This window comes from Canis aureus, chromosome 26 (assembly GCF_053574225.1).
Source record: "Canis aureus isolate CA01 chromosome 26, VMU_Caureus_v.1.0, whole genome shotgun sequence".
NCBI classification, from domain to species: Eukaryota; Metazoa; Chordata; class Mammalia; order Carnivora; family Canidae; genus Canis; species Canis aureus.
The window spans coordinates 29,266,933-29,290,125 of NC_135636.1; the positions used below are offsets into that span (position 1 = coordinate 29,266,933).

Genomic DNA, 23,193 nt, shown 5'->3' on the forward strand with positions numbered 1-23,193 from the left:
CAGTTGGTTGAGCGTCTGTCTTTGGCTCAAGTTATGATCTTGGGATTCTGGGATTGAGCCCCACATCAGGCTGCCTGCACAATGGTGAGTCGGCTTCATCCTTTCCCTCTGCCTCTGTGCTCTCTCTTAAGTGAATAAAATCTTTAAAAAAAAAAAAAGACAAGATATGGCAAAGCCAAGGCCAAGGCCTAACTTATTCTACAGGTAAAGATACAATGAGCCACTTTTCAATTTAAATAATTTATTATTTACATACACAGCAAGAAGGATAAGCCAGCTCCCCAGGATCTTTGTTCTACATACCAAAAAGGATGATACTGAATCAAAAGGGGCTGAGCAATTGCAGCAAAACTTGTGGGTGCCCTGTGGTTGAGGAGCCAGCTCTAGACTTCGCTTAACAGGTTGTATATTTCTGCAGGTCCATTCTGAATAAGGTGCAGCAGAAAGTTCCATAAGCCTCTCGAACCTGGGAAACAGTAAGAAAACTTGTCTCATGGACAGCCTCCCAGGGGAGAGAGGGAAACAAGTAGAAGATGGCCTCATCTTATAAGCCTCACATCCTCTCCTGTTCTGGGAAGGTCATGAGGCAGTCTGTCAAGATAAGCTTTTCAAACCTTTGCCTGTATGGCCTACGTGAATATGCAAGGCCTCCAGGGTGCCAAGACAAAGCCGGTTCCCTACACTAGCACGTGATCACAAAGAGAGAGACTGTCAAGAATTAAACCAACTCCTAGGAAGTGTTTCGGAAAAATTAAGAAGACTGGATCTTAGTTTCATTATTTGAGATACTGGATGAAGCCTTGCCTGAAGGCAATTATTGCTAAACATTTCAACCCAATTTCCTTTCTAGTTTAATCCAGTTTGAGTTGGATCCGTAGTTACCTTGCAATCAAAAGTTCCTCTTCATTACAACAGGCTTTATACATCCCTGGCTTTAATCACCATTTATATTTTGGTGACTCTCAGATCTTTATTTCTAGCCTAGGTTTCACTTATTGATACTCAGACGTTTGTATCAAACTAGATATTGCCACTTTAAACTCCAAATATCTAAAACTGAGCTCATGATCTTCCTTTAACAACTCATTCTTCCTCCTTAATTCCTTATCTCTGTGAATGGCACCACCCATCTTTCAGTTGCTCAGCCAAAAACCTGGGAATCAGCCTTGACACCTCCTACTTCTCCATCCCTTATATACAATCTACCTTCAAGCCTTGACCTAAACATTGGTCAAATCAACCTACTCTTCTCCATCTCCTTGCCACCACCCTGGTCTAAGCCACCAGCATATCTCACCTAGAGATCTAATATACTCTCCTAATTGATCTCTTGCTGCATTTACTCTCCATTTTACAACCCACTCTTTATATCTGATGTCCACTGTTGAATGAATGAATGAATGAATGAACAAATGAATATCACTAACTCTTCACTTAAAACCCTTCACTGGCACGCCACCTGGGTGGCTCAGTGGTTGAGTGTCTGCCTTTGGCTCAGGTCATGATCTCAGGGTCCTGCAATTGAGTCCTGCATCAAGCTCCCTGTGTGGATCCTGCTTCTTCCTCTGCCTCTCTCTCTGTGAATGAATGAATGAATAAATACATTTAAAAACTAACAAAACAAAACAAAACAAAAAACACCTTGACTGGCTTTCCTTAGGACAGCCAGTATGATCTCTTCCTCTACCTACCTCCCTTGTCTCATCCCACTTTTCTGCCCTATTTACACTTGAGAAACTAAAGGATCAATAGTCATTTCCTTGGTACATTCTACTTTGTACATCCCACTGGCTACCCCAAGTAGCACCTATCCTCATTTGGCAAAGTCCTACTTATCTTTCAAGACCCATTCTTCAAGTTTCCATCTCTCTGAAGACTTTGGTTCCATCTAGGAGTCAGTTATTTCTCTATACTCTCAAAGCACTTAACAGCTGCCTCTAAGCTGCACTTAATAATTACTGTCTGATAATTCTGGTGTCTGAAGTTTTTGGCAGTCTTATTTGTTGTGTCTACTGAATCTTACTTATGGTGGATTGTTTGCTTGTGGATTATTAGCTAATTATTTGGAAGAACTTTATATACAGGAATTCTGTGTACCTTGCACTTGGGTGTGGGGGAGATTCAAAGAGGATTTGCATTTGTTCCTGCTAGGCATCTGAGAGATGGTTTTAGAGTAGGTCTCCTTTTATGTTAATTTCTCAGCATTGGGGATTCACAGACTTGCAGGTGATATGAATATGAACCCAGACTCCTCGAGGGCAGGCATGTGGTTTTAAATTCTTGGGAGATATTTTCTTTCCTCCAACCAAAGACAAGGTCAAGATGGACACATATTCTTTTTGTCTCCTTTGCTAGTAGTCAGAAGTTTGTCTTCTACTCTAATCTTTCACTGTGGGGGTAGCCCTTCTAGGGTCTCAGTTCCAACCCCAAACTTTTTGTAAGCCCAAGTTTTCATCTCCCTAAAAGACTGTTAAAACCTGAACTATTGCAGGTTCAGTTGTGAATTTAAAAGGATGTTTGTTGTTTTTGTTTCTGGATTTCCATGTGTTCTATAACAGGAAGTACCAGATATTGTCAGAAAAGGAAGTCCAACTCAATACTTAGTAGACAGAATTATCACCATTTACTTGTCTATTTTCTCAGTGATTATCATGGAGGGCAGGAAATGGGTCTGACACATCTCTGAGTCAAGTCACCCAGCCCAAAATCTGGCACAGAATAAATGCTCAGAGTGTTTGTTGATACCAAACCTTCACTCAGACACTTCCAGTGACGAGGAGCTCACTCTCTCCCAAAGCCTTTGCTTTGGAGAGGTTGTATTACTTAGGTGACCTCCTGGCTAATGAGAGACAGACTGTCCCTAGTCTGTGTTCATTCTTCCCAACACTCAGCTTGTCCACTCACATTCTGTGGAAGGGAGCTCAGGGCCTGGATGATCCCAGAGATAACTGAAACTTTAAGCTATGATCAGAAGGAAGCTCATAGGCCACTTCCATTTGTAAATCTAAAATTCTCATACACCATTGGTGGAAATCTAAACTGGCACATTTGGGGAGAACAATTTGACAGCATTTGTTGATATTTGAAATATGTATACCGATCAGTCTTATAAATCATTTCTCTGAATCTGTTCTATTCACACAAGAATAGTCATTGTAGCATTGTTTGTGGCAGCAAAAAATTGAAAATCACCAAAATGTCCATCAGTAAGCTATCGACAGGGATGCCTGGGTGGCTCAGTGGTTGAGCATCTGCCTCTGGTTCAGGGCGTGATCCCGGTCCCAGCTGAGTCCCACATCAGGCTCCCTGGGGGGAGCCTGCCTCTCCCTCTGTCTATGTCTCTGCCTGTCTCTCTGTGTGTCTCATGAATAAATACATAAAATCTTTAAAAAAAAAAAGCTATCTACAGTTAAATAAGCTACCTATAGCCATACAACAGGAAACTGTAAAACAGTATTTTTTTAATGAGGTAGATCTATGTGTCTATGTGTATTGACATAGGTAGAACTCCATATTGCTGAGTGAAAAATGAGTGTTCAGGACAGAGTATATAATATGACATATTTACTTAGAAATGAGCAAACAAACAATTTATAAGCAGTAAAAATTGATACATCCTGGCAGCCCGGGTGGCTCAGCAGTTTAGCGCTGCCTTCAGCCCAGGGTGTGGTCTTGGAGACCTGGGATCGAGTCCCACATCAGGCTCCCTGCATGGAATGGAGCCTACTTCTCCCTCTGCCTGTGTCTCTGCCTCTCTCTGTGTGTGTCTCTCATGAATAAATAAATAAAATCTTAAAAAAAAATCAATACATCCTGGAAGCCATTTGGTAATATCAATCAACACTTAAAATACTATTGAAACTTTTAAAATAATCTCACCTTACTAATCCCCAGTAGCAGATATTCATCTTGGGGTGCCTGGGTGGCTCAGTTAGTTGGGTGTCTGACTCTTCATTTCGGCTGTGGTCATGATCTCAGAGTCATGAGATATAGCCCCAAGTCAGGCTCTGTGCTTGGCGGGGAGTCAGCTTGGGAGTCCCTCCCTTTTCCCCTCTCCCTCCACTCCTTCTTCACTGTGTGTGCATGAGCACATGCTCTTTTCTTTCTTTCTCTCTCTCTCTCTCCTCCTCTCTCTCGTGTGTGTGCATGCACGCGCACAAAAAAAAAGGTATCCATCTTACAAATAAATATGCAAAGTAATGGATAAAAATATTACTTGCAGCATTGTTTGTAAAAATAAAATATTGAGAATGACCTTTCTTTCCACAGGGGAAAAGAGAAATATCAGGCATACATACAATGGAATACTATGCATGTATAAGAAAGAATGAGGCTGCTCTCCACAATGATAAGGAAAGGTCTACAAGATATATTGTAAAGTGAAAAAAACAAGGTGCAGAACAGTGTCCCTATTTGTGTGAAATATACATATATATGTATTGAATATATACTCAATATATTCAATGTATAATATATATTCAATGTAGTATATGTACATATGTGTGTGTATATGTATATGTTAGATTTTAACTGCATAGAATACCTCTGGAAGTTATAACAGGAAACTCGAATTAGTGGTTGCTTCTAGGGAAGAGACTTGATGGTTGTAAAAAGGGGAAGGAAGGACATCTGATTTTTATTCTATTCCCTATTGAACCTTTGGAATTTTGAACTATGGCCCTGTAATTAAGTAAGTAAAAAATATAAAGCATAATTCTAAAACTAGAAGTAAAATAAACCCAATGAAACAGAATGCTTCCTATATGTAAATATATATATGCGTGTTGTGTAGAAAAAGGAAAGGATATACTCCAAATTAGGGCAGTGATGGAAGGTCTTTTGAATTGGAGGGATGGTCAAAGGACCTTAACTTTATCTTGTTTGAATTTTATAATTTTTTAAATTATAACATTTGTTTGGATTTTATACAATATTTATATAAATTGTTGCATCATTTAAAATACATTTATTTATTTATTTATTTATATTTATATATTTATTTATTTATTTATTTATTTATTTATTTATTTATTATTTATTTTAATTTATGATAGTCACACAGAGAGAGAGAGAGAGAGAGAGGCAGAGACATAGGCAGAGGGAGAAGCAGGCTCCATGCACCAGGAGCCCCACGTGGGATTCGATCCCGGATCTCCAGGATGGCGCCCCGGGCCAAAGGCAGGCACTAAACCGCTGCGCCACCCAGGGATCCCAATACATTTTAATTTTTAAAAATAGACTTCAGTTGGATAGAATACAACCACCCCAAGGCAAAAGAGTAAGGCTGCTCTCCTTCTTCTCAGAGAAGGATGCATTTCATACTTTGTCTCTACTTGCCTTTCCCTAAGGATACCTTGGCTCAGAAGGAGGTACCTGAGCTACTCCCAGCATTATTCAAAAGAGCCCCTCCTGTCACCTCTCACCCACTTGGCTCTCTGTCCCCAGAGTTCTGGGCTAAGAACCAGAGCCAGTTGGCTATAGGGTTGTATTTCCAGAGGGCCCCATCAATTTGAGGTTGAGCAGGGCCATCCCAGGAAAACCGGGACATCTGGCTCCAACCTTTTTTCTTCTCTGTTCATCTCCTTCAACGCCCTGCCCTGCCATTTCCCACCTCCCAATCTGTATTTCTCTTTTAGTCCACTCAGTGGAGAGTGCAGTGAAAAACCTATTCTGGGGTACCTGGGTGGCTCAATGGTTGAGCAACTGCCTTTGACTCAGGTCATGATCCTGGGTCCTAGGATTGAGTCCCACATCAGGCTCCCCACAGGAAATCTGCTTCTCCCTCTGCCTATGTCTCTGCCTCTCTGTTTCTCGTGAATAAATAAGATTTTAAGAAAAATCTTAGGGCAGCCCCAGTGGCGCAGCAGTTTAGCGCCGCCTGCAGCCCAGGTGTGATCCTGGAGACCCGGGATCAAGCCCCACATCAGGCTCCTTGCATGGAGCCTGCTTCTCCCTCTGCCTGTGTCTCTGCCTCTCTCTCTCTCTCTGTGTTTCTCATGAATAAATAAATACATAAATCTTAAAAAAAAAGAAAAATCTTAAAAAAAAAGAAAAGAAAAATCCATTCAACCAGACATGTAGGGATTTAGTGTCCTGCTCTCTCAACTAGTTGTATTTTAGTTTCTTTTTTTTTTTTTAAGTAGGCTCCATGCCCAGTGTGGAGCCCAATGTGAGGCTTGAACTCATGACCCTGAGTTCAAGACCTGAGGTGAGATCAAGAGTTGGACACCTGGGATCCCTGGGTGGCGCAGCGGTTTGGCGCCTGCCTTTGGCCCGGGGCGTGATCCTGGAGACCCAGGATCGAATCCCACGTCGGGCTCCCGGTGCAGGGAGCCTGCTTCTCCCTCTGCCTATGTCTCTGCCTCTCTCTCTCTCTCTGTGTGACTATCATAAATAAATAAAAATTAAAAAAAAAAAAAGAGTTGGACACCTAACTGACTGAGCCACCCAGGTGCCCCAACTAGTTGTATTGTATGAGGCATCTAAAGATGGCAATGTTGTGAGGGAAGAAGCAATAATGGTAGAATTTCTGGTACCAGTGAGGAAGGGATCCTGAGGCAAAAGGGCTTCACTATCACTCTTGAGTCATGTTGATTGTCAATGCCATATCATACTTCAGAACCAGATGAGCGTGGGGTACCTGAGTGGCTCAGTCGGTTGGTGGGCTCTTGATTTCTGCTAAGGTCACGATCTCAGAGTCCTGGGACTGGGCCCATGTCAGGCTTGCATCCAGCTCAGCACTGGTGGAGAGTCTGCTTGAGATTCTCTGTCTCCCTTTCTCTCCGCCTCTCTCCCAACCTCTCTCTCTAAAAAACATAAAATAAATAAAAATAAGGGCACCTGGGTGGCTCAGTTGGTTAAGCATCCAACTTTTGATTTCAGTTCAGATCGTGATCTCAGAGTCCTGGGATTGAGCCCTGCATGGGGCTCCCTGCTCAGCAGAGAATCTGCTTCTCCTTCCCCCTCTGACCCTCCTCCTTGCTTATGCTCTCTCTCTCTCTCAAATAAATAAAATCTTTTTTTTTTTTTAGAATTTTATTTATTTATTTATTTATTTATTTATTTATTTATTTATTTATTTATGATAGTCACACAGAGAGAGAGAGAGGCAGAGACATAGGCAGAAGGAGAAGCAGGCTCCATGCACCGGGAGCCCGACGTGGGATTCGATCCCGGGTCTCCAGGATCACGCCCCGGGCCAAAGGCAGGCGCCAAACCGCTGCGCCACCCAGGGATCCCTCAAATAAATAAAATCTTAAAAAAAAAATACAGACCTTCCTTTAAAAAAAGAAATATTACATGAAAAACCTTTCAAATACCTCCTAGAACATAAAAAGCAATCAATAAACATTAGCCATGATTGTTAATATTTATACAAATAATTTTTCTTTCTTGAACACAGAATGGAAAAGCTGTGAAGGCCCTTGCAGAAGAAAAATTAATCTGTTGAGCCAATAAATCACCCAGATATAGAGGAAAGAGGTATTAGTCACTAGTCTTTCCTTTAAAAAAAAAAAGATTTTATTTATTTATTTGAGAGGGAGAGAGTGAGTGAGCAAGCATGAATGGGAGAGAGGGGCAGCAGAAGAGGGAGAAGCAGACTCCTGACTGAGCAGAGAGCCCAACAAGGGACTCGATCCCGGGACCCTGAGATCATGACCCAAGCTGAAGGCAGACACTTACCCAACTGAGTCACCCAGGCGCCCCTAGTCACTAGCTTTTTAAAGTCCAATCCAAATCAGGAATGATTGTCATGAAACAGAGGAAGTTCTTGAACACAAGTCTAAAGAAAATGGTGTTCTGACCAAAATGTGTGACAACATCACTTCAGAGATGGAAAACATCTGGCTTAAGGGTTATGAACTGCTAAACTTGTCCTTCTCGAATGAATTGGTCAATGTTGATTTTGTGTATTTTGTGTCAGTGGTCACATTTGTATTTTTTTTTAAGAGTTTATTTATTCATGAGAGATACAGAAAGAGAGGTAGAGACGTAGGCAGAGGGAGAAACAGGCTCTTTGAGGGGACCCCAATGTGGGATTGATCCCCGGATCCTGGGATCACACCTTGAGCCAAAGGCAGACACACTCAACCACTGAGCCACCCAGGTGCCCCACATTTGTATTTTCTTAAATTGAGTAAGTCTATTTTAATGTTTCTTTCTTTTTTTTTAATGTTTCTTTTTTTTTTTTAAGATTTTTATTTATTTATTCATGACAGAGAGGCAGAGGCAGAGACACAGGCAGAGGGAGAAGCAGGCTCCATGCAGGATCACACCCTGGGCCGAAGGCGGCGCGCCAAACCGCTGGGCCACTGGGGCTGCCTCCCCCGCCCCCCTTTTTTTCTTTTTAAAACAACTTTGTTGGGCAGCCCCCGGTGTTATCCCTTGTTATTTATTTTATTTTAAATAAAATCTTAAAAAAAAGATTTATTAAAAAAAATAAAACAACTTTGTTGAGGTGTACTGAATTTTGACACCATGGAACCACTCCCACAGTCAAAATATAGAGCTCTTCTGCCACTCCAGAAAGTTCCTTTGCTCCCCTTTGTATCAGTTCTTCCACCCATCCATAGGCAGCTACTGATCTGCTTCTGTCAGTATACATACTACTTTTGCCTGTTCTAGAAGTTCACACTAATGGACTTACATGATGTGTACTCTTTGGCATGTGGTTTCTTCTGTTCAGTATCATATTTTGAAGCTCATCCATATTTTTTGCAGGTTTTATGGCTTTTCCTTTTTATTGCCAAGTAGTAGTCCATTGTTCGAATATACTGCAATTCTGTTACCTTTATATACTGTTTTTTTTTAATTTTTTTAAATTTATTTATGATAGTCACATAGTCACAGAGAGAGAGAGAGAGAGAGAGAGAGAGAGAGGCAGAGACACAGGCAGAGGGAGAAGCAGGCTCCATGCACTGGGAGCCTGATGTGGGACTCGATCCTGGGTCTCCGGGATCGCGCCCTGGGCCAAAGGCAGGCGCCAAACCGCTGCGCCACCCAGGGATCCCTATACTAGGTTTTGAAAGAATAAAGGTTGACGGAGTTTGAACTCTTGAAGAAGAGGGTGAAGAGGTAATAACTGGAAGTAGAAGCCTCAAACTTCTGTTCTGTCCCTTTTACTTGCTCATTTGATTGTCCTGGGCTAGCACTTCTCCCTCATCCCTGCTTGTTTCCTCATCTGTAACTTACTGCACTAGATGATCTCTAAATAACTATTCCATGCAATTACATTAAAGGTGGAAGGGTTTCTTCTACAAGATGGCACTTTTTTTTTTTAAGATTTTATTTATTAATTCATTCATGAGAGACAGAGAGAGGCAGAGACACAGGCAGAGGGAGAAGCAGGCTCCATTCAGGGAGCCTGACATGGGACTTGATCCCCAAACTGGGATCACGCCCTGGGCCCGAAGGCAGGCACTCAACCGCTGAGCCACCCAGGGATCCCTAGATGCACATTTTTTTTAAGTCTCACAAGTAAGGTCCTGCCCTATGACAGAGACCCAGACAACTCCTTTGGCAGAAACAGAGAACAAAATCCACAGAAAACCAGATAAGCAGATGGAAAATAAGCAGGGAGACCCCAGGCAAGTCCAGGAATTGATTAATAAATATTTCCAGTCTAATCAGAGTCTCTATTCCTGGCTTTTCTGCCCAAAGCTCCTTGTGGCAGACTCTTGGCTGGAAACAAGGGAATCAGGCCAAGAAGATTTTATGGAGTAGAAGGGGTTTTGAGGACTTCAGAGAGCAGGTTATGGTGAAGGGCTGAGGCTTCTACTCTCGGCCCAGAAGGTAGGGTGGGTAGAACCAAGGGAAAGGGTGGTGGGAAGAGCTTGATCCAGAGAATGAATAAGTATCTTTCAAAGACACCATTGAGCTCAAATATCTACATAACCCAAGTAAATCCCAGGGCCCTACATGGTTTAGGCTTAGCCTCCAATGTCACATTCAAGAACTGCAGTATAAAGGACAAACGGTTGAAAACAAAGTAAATGTTCAGCTATAGAGTACTGAATGGACAACTTCAATCTACCCTTACTTTGATAGAATGTAATACTACGTAGTTTAATATTAACAAACAAGAAGCATCTCTGTAAGTACTATTAGGGACTGATCTCCATGTTATATCAACAAGTTTTTATAATTTTTTTAAATTAATTTATTTATTTATGATAGTCACACACAGAGAAAGAGAGGCAGACACATAGGCAGAGGGAGAAGCAGGCTCCATGCACCGGGAGCCCGATGTGGGATTCGATCCCGGGTCTCCAGGATCGCGCCCTGGGCCAAAGGCAGGCGCCAAACCGCTGCGCCACCCAGGGATCCCTCAACAAGTTTTTAAAACACATTTCAGAACAGTATGCACAGTACGCTATCATTTGTGCTCAAAATGGGGAGGTCATATATACATATACATACGTGCATACATATACATATGTGTGTGCAAAGAATATTACTGACAGTTCACACAAGAAGCTCATAATAGCAGTTACCCCTGGGGGAGCAGAAGTTGATCGAAGGGTGCTGGGGGCCGAAATGGGAAGGAAACCTATATCTTTTTATTCTCTGGGATTTTGAATTGTATGCATTCTAACCGTTACAGAAATTAATTAAAATGTATTAAGTCCAAGGACAATCATCTAACTCCCAAAAGTAATTTAAAAATGACTCTAACATTTACTTATTCTTTTTTTAAAAATTTATTTATTTATTTATTTATTTATTTATTTATTTATTTATTACTTAGAATTCTTGAAAGACATCAAGGGGTCTCTAATCTATGTGAACATCTTTAGAATTTCCTGTGTTCTTATTAATCCTCTTATGCCACACTGCTGCCTCTCACTCACTCACCAAACTTGTCACTTCCATCCAAAACTGTCCCCCATAGGCCCTTACCCACACCCTTGCTTTTCTTTTTTCCTTCCTGCCTTTCCATCCAGTCTCTGTCATCCTTGTTATCCCAGTTTTGTATCTCAAAAGAGAGCAGTCAGACAAGATAAAACTCTCCTTAAAAAGCCATGGGCAGAAAACAGGTGAGCAGGCAAAGGAATTCCCCATTAATACCCTCACTGTACAAACAGAGGTCCACAGAGGGACAGAGTTACCCAAAGTCAGAAGCAGAGTCAAGACAAGGGTGTAGGCTCCTAATTTGAAACCATATTCTGGGCCATTCAACCCATTTGCCCCAAGGCAAGCTTCTACTCATCCTTCAAAGCCTACCTCAGATGTCCTCTCTTCCTGGCAGCCTTCCTTGAATCTCTCTCTCTTTCTCTCTCTCTTTTTTATTCCCCTAGCATCTTGTCCTACCCACTGCCATAGCCCTTATCTCCCTGTATTATAATTTTTTTTAAAGATTTTATTTATTTATTCATAGGCACAGAGAGAGAGGGGCGGAGACACAGACAGAGGGAAAAGCAGGCTCCATGCAGGGAGCCCGATGTGGGACTCGATCCCGGGTCTCCAGGATCACACCCCAGGCTGCAGGCGGCGCGAAACTGCTGCGCCACCGAGGCTGCCCTATAATTTTTTTTTTTTAAGACTCCATCTATTCATTCATGAGAGACACAGAGAGAGAGGCAGAGACACAGGCAGAGGGAGAAGCAGGCTCCATGCAGGGAGCCCGACGCAGGACTCGATCCCAGGCCTCCAGGATCACCCCCCGGGCTGCAGGCGGTGCTCAACCGCTACACCACTGGGGCTGCCCTCTCCCTGTATTATAATGTTTCTGATTATGTTTCTGTTTACACTGAAGAAGATTCTCAAGTATAGAAAAGATGTCTGTCTCCCAGAGAGTAGCTAGGTATTCCTGAGTGTGGTGAATTAGTTGAAACTGTGTAATGCTCTAAGAGACAGACAGACAATGTGTTTTGAGAGCTCTGAGCTAGGATAGGTTACTTCTTCCCAAAGAGATCTTGGAAAGCTTCATGGAAGAAGTGCTTATATATATATATATATACCCTGATATATATATATATAGAGTTGCATCCTATATAATCAAGTTACTCAATTTCAACTCTATGATTTTGGCAAAACAAAAATATTGAAAAAAACGATTTCTTCCCATTTATAGCACTATTACAAGCTTCACAAAAATGCTTAAACTAAGGTAAAATGTACTAGATAGAGTAAGATTAGTAACTCAAGCTGCCTCTTAATTTTCATGCAAAAAACTTTACAGCGCATGTGTAGAAGTCTTCTATTAGTTGTGTTACAAACTTCCATAAATGTAGGAGCCCGAGACAACACCCATTTATTAACTACAGTTCTATATGTCATAAGTCCAGGCACAATTTATCTGGGTTCTCTGCTCAGGGACCTACAAGGGAAAATCAAGGTGTTGACCTGCTGTGTCCTCATCTGAAGACTGAAACAGGCAAACCTTGGCTTCTTGACTCCCTCAAGTTGTTGGAAGAATTCCTCTTCTTGCAGCCCATATTAATGAGATCCTTATTTTCTTGCTCTCTGTTATCTGGGAGCCATTCTCAGCTTCTAGAGGCCCCTCCTGGGTCCTTGTCATGTGGCCATCTCCACAACATGGCGGTTTGCTCCTATGTTGATGGTAGTGTTTGTTACTCAAGAAAATGTTTTCATGTTAGGTAAGAAAAATGCTGTACATTTTCCCCACAGAGGCTTTATAATTTTTATGCTATTTACTATTGTGTGTACACAGAGGTACATGCAATATTTCTAGACAGAATTGAATACACAGAAACACTATCTTGGGTCTCAGGAGTCTGAGTCTCAATTTCCTCATCTGGAAAATGAGGATAGCAACAATGTCCATCTTGGAAAGTTATAGGCACACAGTAAATGGTCAATAAATATAAGCTGCTAACTACATTAATCCTGGAGATTAGAGAGAGTCTAGACACAGGAAGATTAGGTAGGGGTGGGGGAGGGCTCCCTAGGCCAAGGAAACTGCAAGAGCAAATCCTGCAAGCAAGAAAGCTGGTGGTGGTTTGGAGTGTGGTCATTTGCAGAGGGTGTAAGAGTGTGTGTGTGTTGACAGAGAAGGCTAAATGAGTGGGTGAGGGCAGCTGCACTCACCCGTTCAGTCAGTACTTACTGAATGTTTACTGTGTACCAGGTACTGTGAGAGCATGCCTCAGCCTAGACATGGGAGGGAGCCAAGGAGGAATTGTGAGCAGGCAAGGGCAGTGGCCTGAGCTGCTGGGAGCCCATCTGCTCCTAGAAGAGTGGCTGCCTCAGCAGGAGAGAACCCCACTGTCTCCTTTCTCCTTCCCAGCCTCAAAGCTGGAGGGATGCAACCATTTCCCTTCAAAAGTTCTAAATGTGGGAATTCATGCAGGGCATTTGCACCAGAGCAGCTCACTTGGGTACTTGTCCACACTTGAACCCCTAAGTCACCACCCCATCCTCACACCTCGGTTAAGTAGACAAAAACTAAGCTGGATATTTCACTTCCTGTCACCTGACTCCTCTTCCTGAAATGGATTCTGTCCTGACTATCCCCTCCTCCAGGGAGGACAAACAAACACAACTGGCTGCTTGAAGGTTGGAACTGGAGGTAATATTTAGGAAGTGCAGGGCCAGCCACTTTGCAGATGGGGAAACTGACTTGCCCAGGGCACCAGGCAGTGAGCCCAGGAAAGGACCAGAACTGAAACTTGGATTTACTGACAATCTGGCCAAGGTCTTTTTCATGGTATTCTCTCTCTCTCTCTGTCTCTCTCTCTTACACACACACACACACACCACCCTCAGTTTAACCACTTCTGAGTTGAACAACAACCCTTTTTGAATAAAAATTCTGGGGATATGGCCCCTGATTAAGGTATAGGTCAATTTGTTGTGGGGAGAATTGGGGAATTATATCTGCCCTAACCGGGTTTACCAATTAAATTTTTCCCCATTTATCTCAGTTTCTTCACCAGTAAAATGGAAAGAATAATATTATCTACATGAGTAGGTTGTTGTGAGGGTTAATTAAAACACAGGTAAGGACTTAGAATAGTACCTGGCACACAGAAATCCCAATAGTATCATAATTAATATTTTCATTTAACTGTAGTTCTGGGGCTAATGAAGGGCAAGGGAAAGCTCTGTTTCTAGAGTGATCAGGGCTCCGGGTTTTGACTCAGATTCCAAGCTACCCACTGGTCTTTGCCTCAGCCTTGCCCTCAACCTGAGAGGGGAAAGGCGAGGAGAGACCAAAGGTGAGGTGGTTCTCCAGCAGACACACCTTCAAGTACACGCAAGGTCTCGTGAAGGACACACCCAGGCTGACACATCTCTGCCGTTTGAACTAGGGGGCGCCAAGCCATTGGGGAGCCCCCAGGGCTTGGTGAGGGCAAACCCAGGCCCAGACAGGAATAGAAGAGTGGCCTCTTGACCTCCAATCCTGGAGCCCATAAAATTGGGCAGGTGCTTATATCTGAGCAGGAATTGGAAGGGTTTGGGCATCTGTTAACTCCATGGGTGTGAGCCCATGTGCACATGTGTGTATGTTTGTACATGGATGCCTTCATGTGTATGTGTAGATTCCATGTCTATCCAGCAATGGCACTTCCTAATTAGAAGTGAGACTCCAGGATTACCCCTAGCATGGTGCCCACTGCCTCTTTTTACAGCCCTCAGGCCTAGACCAGGATCCCAGCATACTAAGCTCCCCACTGCCTGCCAACCAGGATCAGTAGATGTCTCTGCTGCTCTATAATTCTAAGTAGGTGCCTTGACTTCTTTATGCCTCAGTATGCCTCAGTTTCTCCACTATAAGATAAGGAGTTTGGATGAATTAAGATCTGAGGTGTCCTTCAGCCCTGATAGTAAATCTGCAGTGGAGAGTGATGGGTCCAGGGGTTCCAGGAGAGGACTCCACTGGGCTGAAACCCTCTACTTCCATAGGTCCTTCTGACTCCACAGAGAAATGGAAGACTGGGATCTGCCCTAACAGCCTATACATGTGGTTCAGCTAAGGTTAGGAGCAGAATCCAGGTCATTTAGGATTATCAGAGTACAAGCTAGGAGCCCCTTCTCTGGACTTGGAGGACCAAAATCCTGTGCCCAATAGAATGCTGCTTTTTTTTTTTTTTAAGTTTTTATTTATTTGTTCATGAGAGACACAGAGAGAAGCAGAGACACAGGCAGAGGGAGAAGCAGGCTCCCCTTAAGAAGCCCCATGCAGGACTCAATCCCAGATCTCGGGATCACGACCTGAGCTGAAGGCAGATGCTCAACCACTGAGCCACCCAGGTGTCCCAATAGAGTGCTTCTTATACCAGGGTAGAGGGTCCAGGTGAAGACTCCTGTACCAGCCAACTGTCTTTTTTTTTTAAATTTTTATTTATTTATGATAGTCACAGAGAGAGAGAGAGAGAGGCAGAGACACAGGCAGAGGGAGAAGCAGATTCCATGCACTGGGAGCCCGACATGGGATTTGATCCTGGGTCTCCAGGATCGCGCCCTGGGCCAAAGGCCGGCGCTAAACCGCTGAGCCACCCAGGGATCCCCTACCAGCCAACTGTCTTGAGCTGTAATTGCTAAGCTTTTGTTTAGAGTCTACTCTGTCAGTCCCAGCATAGGGTGGGTGGGGATAGTATATGGACAGAGATTACGTACTCCCTTTGGATGCCAATCATCTATTTGGGAAGATACACTACACACACACACACACACACACACACACAGTCATCACCACTGCTTATTTATTGAACAAATAAATCAGTGTCTATCAAGGTAGCTCTGGACATAAGGGTGGAGAAGGCTGTCTAGAGGAAGAAAGGGTGAGTAGAGTCCCAAAGACAGAAAATATATAAATTCAGAAAGATCTGAAGAGGGCATCCTGGGCTCTGGGGGCTTTGGGAGAGTGTTGAAGAAACAGGAATTTGACATTAGCACACGCTGCAGGTAGAAGTGGGGAGGAAGCTGGAGAGAGCTGGAGCTGGTTTAGGAAAGTTCACAAATGCTGTGTTGAGTGTGATACTTCGGGAGCCACAGCAGTTTTTAGAACAGGGAAACGGTGTGATGGGAGAGGCGTGTTAGGGCTTATTTTGTTTAAGTCAGTAACGAGGTCAAGAGAGGATATAAGGTTAGCAGGAAGTGGTTGTAAAGAGCAGAGGCTTAGGGTTGCACAGAATGACACTTTGGGGACATCACTCCAAAGGTCAAAACCCTGCTCTCTCTCCTCCCCCCTCAGAAACCTCTGGGTATTATTTCCTGGCTCCTTCTAGGAGTCCCTGTGGAGTTTCAGACTAGGCTGGGACAGGATTTTATCACTAGAACATGAAGCTCCCGTCTAGCTTACTCCCTGCCTCCTTTTGGGCCTGATGGGCAGCTCTCAGACCCACCCCCACTAGTCTTACTCTACTGAGAGAGAACGTAGAACCTCTGGCCCTGGAGATTCAGAGGATGCACATTTGTGGTCTCTCTTCAAGAATTTCCCAGGGCATTGGGAAAGTTGGAGGTCTAGAATCTGGGATTGGCAGAAGCCTGAGGGTTGAGTTTTGGAAAGACTCTCTAGAAGCTCAGATATGTTAAATTTAATGGAAAAGGAAATTGGGGCCCACAGAGGTAACATGACCTGTTTGAAGCCACACGCAAGTTTGGGGCAGTCAGGACTGGGCCCCAGATTTCCCGGAGGAGGCTGAGGCACTCTGGGGTTTAGACAATCTGATGTATGCAGAGAGTGAAGAGGGTTGGGGCCAGAACTATGATTCAGATCCTGATTCTGGTATTTATTATAGCTTTGCAACCTGTAGGAAGTCAGTTAGGCTCTCTGAGTCTGTGTCCGCAACTGCAAAACGAGGATAATACTCACTTCTGGGGTTGTTGTGAAGATCAAAACATATAAAGTGCTATAGCACAGTGCCTGGCACTCAGTATTTAGTGAATGTCAGCTAGTGGTCTGGTGGAAGCAATAGCACATACTCAATGTTTGTTGAATGAATTATTGAAAATAAAGGGCAGCCCGGGTGGCTCAGCGGTTTAGCACCGCCTTCAGCCTACGGTGTGATCCTGGAGTCCCGAGATTGAGTCCCACGTCGGGCTCCCTGCATGGAGCCTGCTTCTCCCTCGCCTGTGTCCCTGCCTCTCTCTGTGTCTCTCATGAATAAATAAAATCTTTTTTTTTTTTTAAAGAAAGTAAATCCACATACTGACAGATTTGTGAGCCTAAATTTCCTTGTCCTGTCACTTTTCTGTCCAGTCGTGGTTAAATAAAGTGTAAACGCTCCAGTACAGAGCCGTCTCTAGATGAACTATTCAATCCAGGGCAATGTCTCTCCGAGTCCCACTCTGCAAAATCTCCCGTCAGCCTAGCCAATTCCTCTGCACCCCTGGGTGCTCCCCCGGAACCAGGGAAAGGGGACGTCCCCACCTCTCAAGCCTGCCCAGCTGAGGAAAAATAGAGTAGAAAAGCAGATAACGTGTAGGGTGAGGAGATGAGACAGAAGAGGAGGGAGAGCAGGGAGAAGGTTGGTGGGGAGAATGGAGGTGCACGGACGTGATGGTGGAGCTGACAAAAGGGTAGATGGGGGGGCAAGGATAGAGGAGGATGCCACCGAAAGGATACGGGGGACAGTGGGAGGGCGCTGGGATGGCTGGAGAGAATGCCGGAAGATGGGGATCCTCCTCGTGAAGAGGTCTGTGGGTAGTCCTGCAGCAAGGAGTCGAAGGTCCCAGTAGTGGCCTCCCCGGGAGGGCCCCCCGAGGCTCTGAGTCGGGCTCCGGGGCAGGAGCCACTAGCCAGCGAATCCTGGAGGGGGAGGGAGCGGGGGTGTCCGCAGCCTGGGATTGGCCACTGCTCCGCCGGCCGGTGACGCGAGGCGGGCGGGCCCCTTTGTGACGTCACAATCAGCTGTTTGAACGTTCTAATTTGTGCGGCGAGCTCTGCAGCGGCCGCACAGCCTCAAAGCCCCGCGGGCGAGCGCAGCAACCGCGAGCTTCCGAGCTGGAGCCCCGCCGCCTCCCCGTCTCCCCGTCCAGCCCCCGCGATGCAGCCCTGCCTGTGATCAGCGCCGACGCCAGGACGCCCCGCCGCACAACTACCTCAGAGCCCCTCCGCCCGCCGCCCTCCCCCCCCCCCCAGGTGAGTCCCGGCCGGCCTCGGCCCAGGGGGTCCCGCGTCCCGAGACACGCCCCGCGGTCTCCCGGCTCCCGGGTCTTTGTTTCCGCCGGCGGCCGCCGGGCTGCACTCCCATCTCCCGATTGGCTGCCGCACGCCGGTACACCGTGACGTCTCTCTATTTGCATATGACATTGAGACGTCACCAAGGCCGGCACCGCCCCCCGGCTCGGGTCGCCTGTCCTCCCTTGACCCAGTAGGCGCTGGGTCGGGGCTGGGCCCACGGGTGAGGGACGCTGAAAGGCAGCAGGACCGGAGGGGCCTCGGCAATTTCCTAGGCTAACCCAGGTGTTGGGGTCAGGCCTCTGATCCCATACTTTCTCCTTGGGTTCGGGCGGCGCTGGAGGGTCCTCAGAGTTCAGGGGCAGCCCAGAGCTCCAGTTCTAGGTCGTCGGGGGCGGCGCCAGATGGTGGAATACCGTCTCTCCAGCTCCAAACTCTGCATCCCCGGGGACTACCACAACATCTTCCTAATCGCTGTTGTGTGCTGTGCCTTAGCTGATGGCACTCCCTGCCCCCAAACAAGGGGTCTCAGACTCCATTTCACGGAAGGAAAACTGAGGCCCAGAGAGGGGAAGTTGCTTACTTGAGGTCGTGAAGACAATTAGAGGCAAGCCTACTTAGTGAATGACAGATGCATTAGCCATGGCACATGCCTAGTAGGAACTCAAAACAAGTATTGAGTTACACATCCTCCTAACACTGGGGACTCTACCTTAGGCTCAGCCCCATCCAAATTCGATGGGGCTGTTAGGTCCCTTTATTCCTGGATCGTTTTCCTGGAGGTCTCTGGAGACTGATCTCCTTTTGTGGCCCTGACCCTCACTGTGTACCCTGGAGTCCCAGACCCAATAAAATCGCTGCCTCCCAGCTGTTTTGACCACAGAAGGGTGAGTCATTAGCTGCATCAGGGTGTCTCCAGGACTGATGTTGGGGTGGGTGGAGTGTGAGAATTCCCTCTGTTTGGCCTTTTATTACCTCCCCAACTCCCAGTATTGTCAGCTAAGAAGGACATGACCTGACATAGAACTGGTGATTACAGAGAGAGGGGCAGGACAAAGGAGTAGGAGAAGGAGAGCTGGCTTTCCAAGTGGATGGGCCCAAAGACTGGGCCAGGAGCCCCATCCCAGCCTGGGCTTTGCTAAAGGATGGGGTGGGGTAGACATGGCGTGGAGCTCAAGTGCTATTCTGGGCACAGCTGCTGTAGTTATTAAAGGGAATGGTTCTCCCTGGAGCAGGGCTGGGAATGTGAGAACCAGGAAGCTGGCAAAGATGGGAAAGAAAATCCGGGAGGCTCCCCCAGTGGTCATCAGAGGGGGCGGGCACTGGCTGGCTGGTGCTGCTGTCACTCTTGGGTCTGTCACTTAATTGCTGTGACTTCAGGCAGGGAGCTTCCCCTCATTGAGCCGTCTTTACCTTAATCTGTGTATAATTTGAGGAGACCCAGAGCAGGTTCTGCTATACAGTGGGCGTTGTTGTAACTGCATGATGAATCTTGATGTCAGGAACTCCAAATTCTTTTACAGCTGGGCAGAGTGGTTCTGAGGTGAGGAGTGACTTGATAAGTTCTGACTCCTCTCTGACTTCGCTATTTCCTCTGCATCATTATCTTTTTGGGTCTTGTTTGCTGAGGCTTTCCTGATTGTGTATATACTCTGGATGGAATTTAGTGACCTGGGGCTAGACGTACCTGGCCACCATCTAGCTGTGTGTCTTTGGATAGACTTATTTCCTATGATTCTCAGGTTGTAAAATGGGCCAGGTGAATATGATGAGCCTGCACCAGCTCTGAACTTCCCTTTCATCTCCTCACTGAACTAGTCAGTCTTTGCAAGGAGGGTGTGACTCATCAAGGCTCCAATCTTCCCTTCCTTCAGGAGGGGCCAAACTTTCTGGATTTTTGGTAACTGAGTCACTAACTCTTTGTGGTTAAGAGATGGGTTGAGATATGTGACTTCTGCTGGGCAGACACTAGTTGGGGGTGCCTTGGCTTTTATAATCTCTGTAGATCTCCCACCGGAAAAGCCAGAACCTAGGAACACTTCCTTCTGGAGCCTGGCCACTGTGGGTCTGCAAATGTGGAAATACTCTCAGTTTATAGAGGTTGGATGATTCTGGGGGCAAGTGTGAAAACATACCCAGGGAACGGTCGAGGTAGCAACAAGCATAGAAATACTTCAGGTGGGTTAGCAATAAGTGTAGAATGCCTTCACGGAATGGAAAAGTGGACATGCCCCCAGGGAGTTTTACAGGAAGTGTGGAAACATCCCTACAGGAAAGTGACGAGTGTCTCAGTAGCAAAATGGTCAACCATCTTCGGGGGACAGATGTGGAGGCTCAAGCTTTGGGACATCCAGGGGACACTTAGCCAGGCCTAGTCCTAAGGTAGGCTTAAGTGGGGAGAAGGGCAGATCTATAGCTACCTCCTTGGTGTCTCCATTCCTGGAGCAAGGAGTCTCCTCCCTCATTTTCATCCAGGGAAGGGCTGATTGAGGGGTTGGGTCCTGGTTCAACCCTCAGTGCTCATCCTTAAGGGCTGCTGGGGGCTGACAGGCCCTCCCTTCATCATCACCTCCCACTGACCTGCTGCCTCTCTGGGGCCAGGAACCTGATCTTCCTCCTAGCCATGAATGCTGCCCTTGAGCAGGAGTTTAGGTATAGAGGGTCAGAGGGGGGAGGGCCCAGGGGAATAGGATCTTAGAACCTTGTCTGACAGGCACAAATGAGAGCTGTGCAATCACATGGTAGTGGTTCTGTGGGATTTCTGCCAGCCAACACTATTCAAGCCTCAGAGGCTCCAGTAGTTCTAAATCTTTGGGGTCAAGGAGTGATGTTAGAAATCATGATGAAAACTTCTTCCCAGAAAAATGCCTTGGCCATCAAGTTAAAAATGCCTAATCTAATGTCTAATCCAGCAAAGGCAATGGAGTATGTAATTATGGTGCTGCCTCTGGAATTTGACTGCATGGGTTTGAATCCAACCTCTGTGTCTTATTAGCTGGAGACTTTGTACAAGTTACCTTACCTCTCTGAGCCTCAGTTTCTTTATCTTTTTTTTAAAATTTTTTTTTTTAATTTTTTATTTATTTATGATAGGCACACAGTGAGAGAGAGAGAGAGAGGCAGAGACACAGGCAGAGGGAGAAGCAGGCTCCATGCACCGGGAGCCCGACGTGGGATTCGATCCCGGGTCTCCAGGATCACGCCCTGGGCCAAAGGCAGGCGCCAAACCGCTGCGCCACCCAGGGATCCCTCAGTTTCTTTATCTGTAAAAGGATAATAATTAGACCCTTTTCCTAGAGTTGTGAGAAGTACCTGTTAATGTGATGTAAAGTGCTGAGTACAGTACCTAGCACATGAATGTTAGCTATATTATGATGATGATCATAAGTAATCAATACTGGACTGTTTCTTCCTTGCTTGGAGAACTCCAAGGTCCAGCTTGGAGACCTTTTCTGATAGAATCTGGTCATATGTATCACCCCTCCCATATCCCTAAGAGCATGCAATAATAATAATAATAATAATAATAATAATAATAATAATAATAAATAGTTGATTAGTTTATTGAATGCTCACTCTGTGGCCTAATATGGCTCTAAGCACTTTGTGTTTGGCTCATTTAATTCTTATTAGAGCCCAGAGAAGGATACTATGGTTAGCTCATGTAACTCTTATAAGGGCCCAGAAGGAGGTGTTTTATCATTGGCATTGGACAGAAGGGAAAACTAAAGCACACAGAAGTTAAGTAACTTCTAAGGTCACACAGAAAATAGAAAAACCTGAAAGCAGACGGACTTACCAGCACGTGCACACTCCCCCGCTGTACTCACACGACGCTCTGGGGGCTGGGGGTGGGTCCCCAGCCATGAGTCGAGGTGGTCTTAGACGAAAGTCTGGCGGCTCTGACGCCCTCTCTGCACCTCCCAGGTTTCTACACTGCCGTAGGGCGCCCCCCTGAGGCCGCCTCGCTTCCCCGCCATGTTCCAGCGCCTCACCAGCCTCTTCTTCAGTGCTCCCCCGCCCCCCGAGGACCCCGAATGCCCCCGAGCCTTCGTGTCCCAGGAGGATGAAGTGGACGGCTGGCTCATCATTGACCTGCCGGGTGAGGCCTGGGTCGGGGCCAGGGCTCTGATTCCCGGGCCGGTGAAAGGGCAGACGGACGAGCAGCGGAGGGGAAGGGGAGTCCCCGGCCTACTAAGGTAGCGACGCCGAAGGCGGGGTAACAGGGCCCCGTCCCCTGCAAAGCCCAGGCCGCCTCCTGGCAGCGCAGCGCTGGGGCCCACACCTCACGTGTCCGAGGGCAGCCGGTCGAGACTCCCGGCCCGTGGGTGCCCCGTGGGCGCGGCGGGCGGGACTGCGGGTCTGACTAACGATGCCCTCTCTCTCCCCGCCCCCCTGTGTCCGGTGTGTGTGTGACCCTCCCCGCTGCGCCCCCGCTCCGCATGGCTCCCCCTCCCGCGCCCCGTAGACAGCTACGCGGCCCCACCCAGCCCCGAGGCCGCCCCCGCCCCCGCAGGCCGCCCCCCGCCCGCGCCCTCCTTGATGGACGAGAGCTGGTTTGTTACCCCTCCCGCCTGTTTTACTGCAGAGGGGCCCGGAACCGGGCCCGCCCGCCTCCAGAGCAGCCCCCTGGAGGATCTCCTCATCGAGCACCCCAGCATGTCCGTTTACGTCACCGGCAGCACCATAGTGCTGGAGCCTGGGCCCCCTTCCCCGCACCCCGACGCTGCCCTGCCTGACGGCGACCTTAGCGAAGGGTGAGCGGGCCGGGGACGTGGCCTGGAGACCCGGAGGGGCGTGTTTGGGAGGTCCGGGACCGGGGCCTGGGGAGCGAGCTCGCCCGGGAGCGAGCCCGCCCGCCGCCGCAGGGGCGGGGCCTCGGGGGCGTGGCTTCGCGGCCGGAGGCGGGGACGAGGCTAGGAGCGGGGCTGCGGGCGAGGGGGCGGAGCTCTAGCAGAGAGGGGGGCCCGGGGCGGGGCCCGGGGGGGCGGGGCCCCGAGGCTTGGGGCGGGGCTGGTGGAGGGGCTGGGGCCGCTGCGCCGAAGGGCTGGGGGCTTCCTGAGCCTGGCACCGCAGGTAGGCGCCCGAACAGCGGGAGCCCCGCC

At 47.0% G+C, this 23,193-nt stretch overlaps 1 protein-coding gene and 2 long non-coding RNA genes across 13 annotated transcripts in view; 1 reads left to right on the top strand and 2 right to left on the bottom strand.

Annotated features, from left to right (window-relative positions):
- The window catches only part of TP53INP2 (tumor protein p53 inducible nuclear protein 2), a 33,350-nt gene that overhangs the window by 6,655 nt on the left and 3,502 nt on the right, over positions 1-23,193 (top strand). The window contains exons 1-4 of one of the 8 annotated variants that reach the window (XM_077872842.1): positions 18,255-18,975; positions 20,361-20,470; positions 22,016-22,190; positions 22,557-22,845. In XM_077872842.1, the coding sequence (XP_077728968.1) occupies positions 22,067-22,190; positions 22,557-22,845 (413 nt within the window). In that variant the 5' untranslated portion in view covers positions 18,255-18,975; positions 20,361-20,470; positions 22,016-22,066. Of the gene's footprint in view, positions 1-17,592; positions 18,050-18,218; positions 18,976-20,360; positions 20,471-22,015; positions 22,191-22,556; positions 22,846-23,193 lie in introns of those variants that run through there. The other 7 variants (XM_077872848.1, XM_077872847.1, XM_077872843.1 and 4 more) reach the window with 7 other exon arrangements.
- Positions 227-22,964, bottom strand: LOC144298235 (uncharacterized). Of its 4 annotated transcripts, none has more exons than XR_013365179.1 (3): positions 7,684-8,637; positions 6,641-6,806; positions 227-466 (listed from the first exon to the last, which is right to left on the bottom strand). It is a non-coding gene; the product is annotated as an uncharacterized LOC144298235 (long non-coding RNA). The 4 variants fall into 4 exon arrangements; XR_013365177.1 differs by lacking the exon at positions 7,684-8,637 and adding an exon at positions 22,835-22,964 and having other exon boundaries at positions 228-466; XR_013365176.1 differs by lacking the exon at positions 7,684-8,637 and adding an exon at positions 21,888-22,499 and having other exon boundaries at positions 228-466.
- LOC144298233 (uncharacterized) lies at positions 15,655-18,041 on the bottom strand. Its single transcript, XR_013365173.1, has 2 exons — positions 17,534-18,041; positions 15,655-15,898 (listed from the first exon to the last, which is right to left on the bottom strand). It is a non-coding gene; the product is annotated as an uncharacterized LOC144298233 (long non-coding RNA).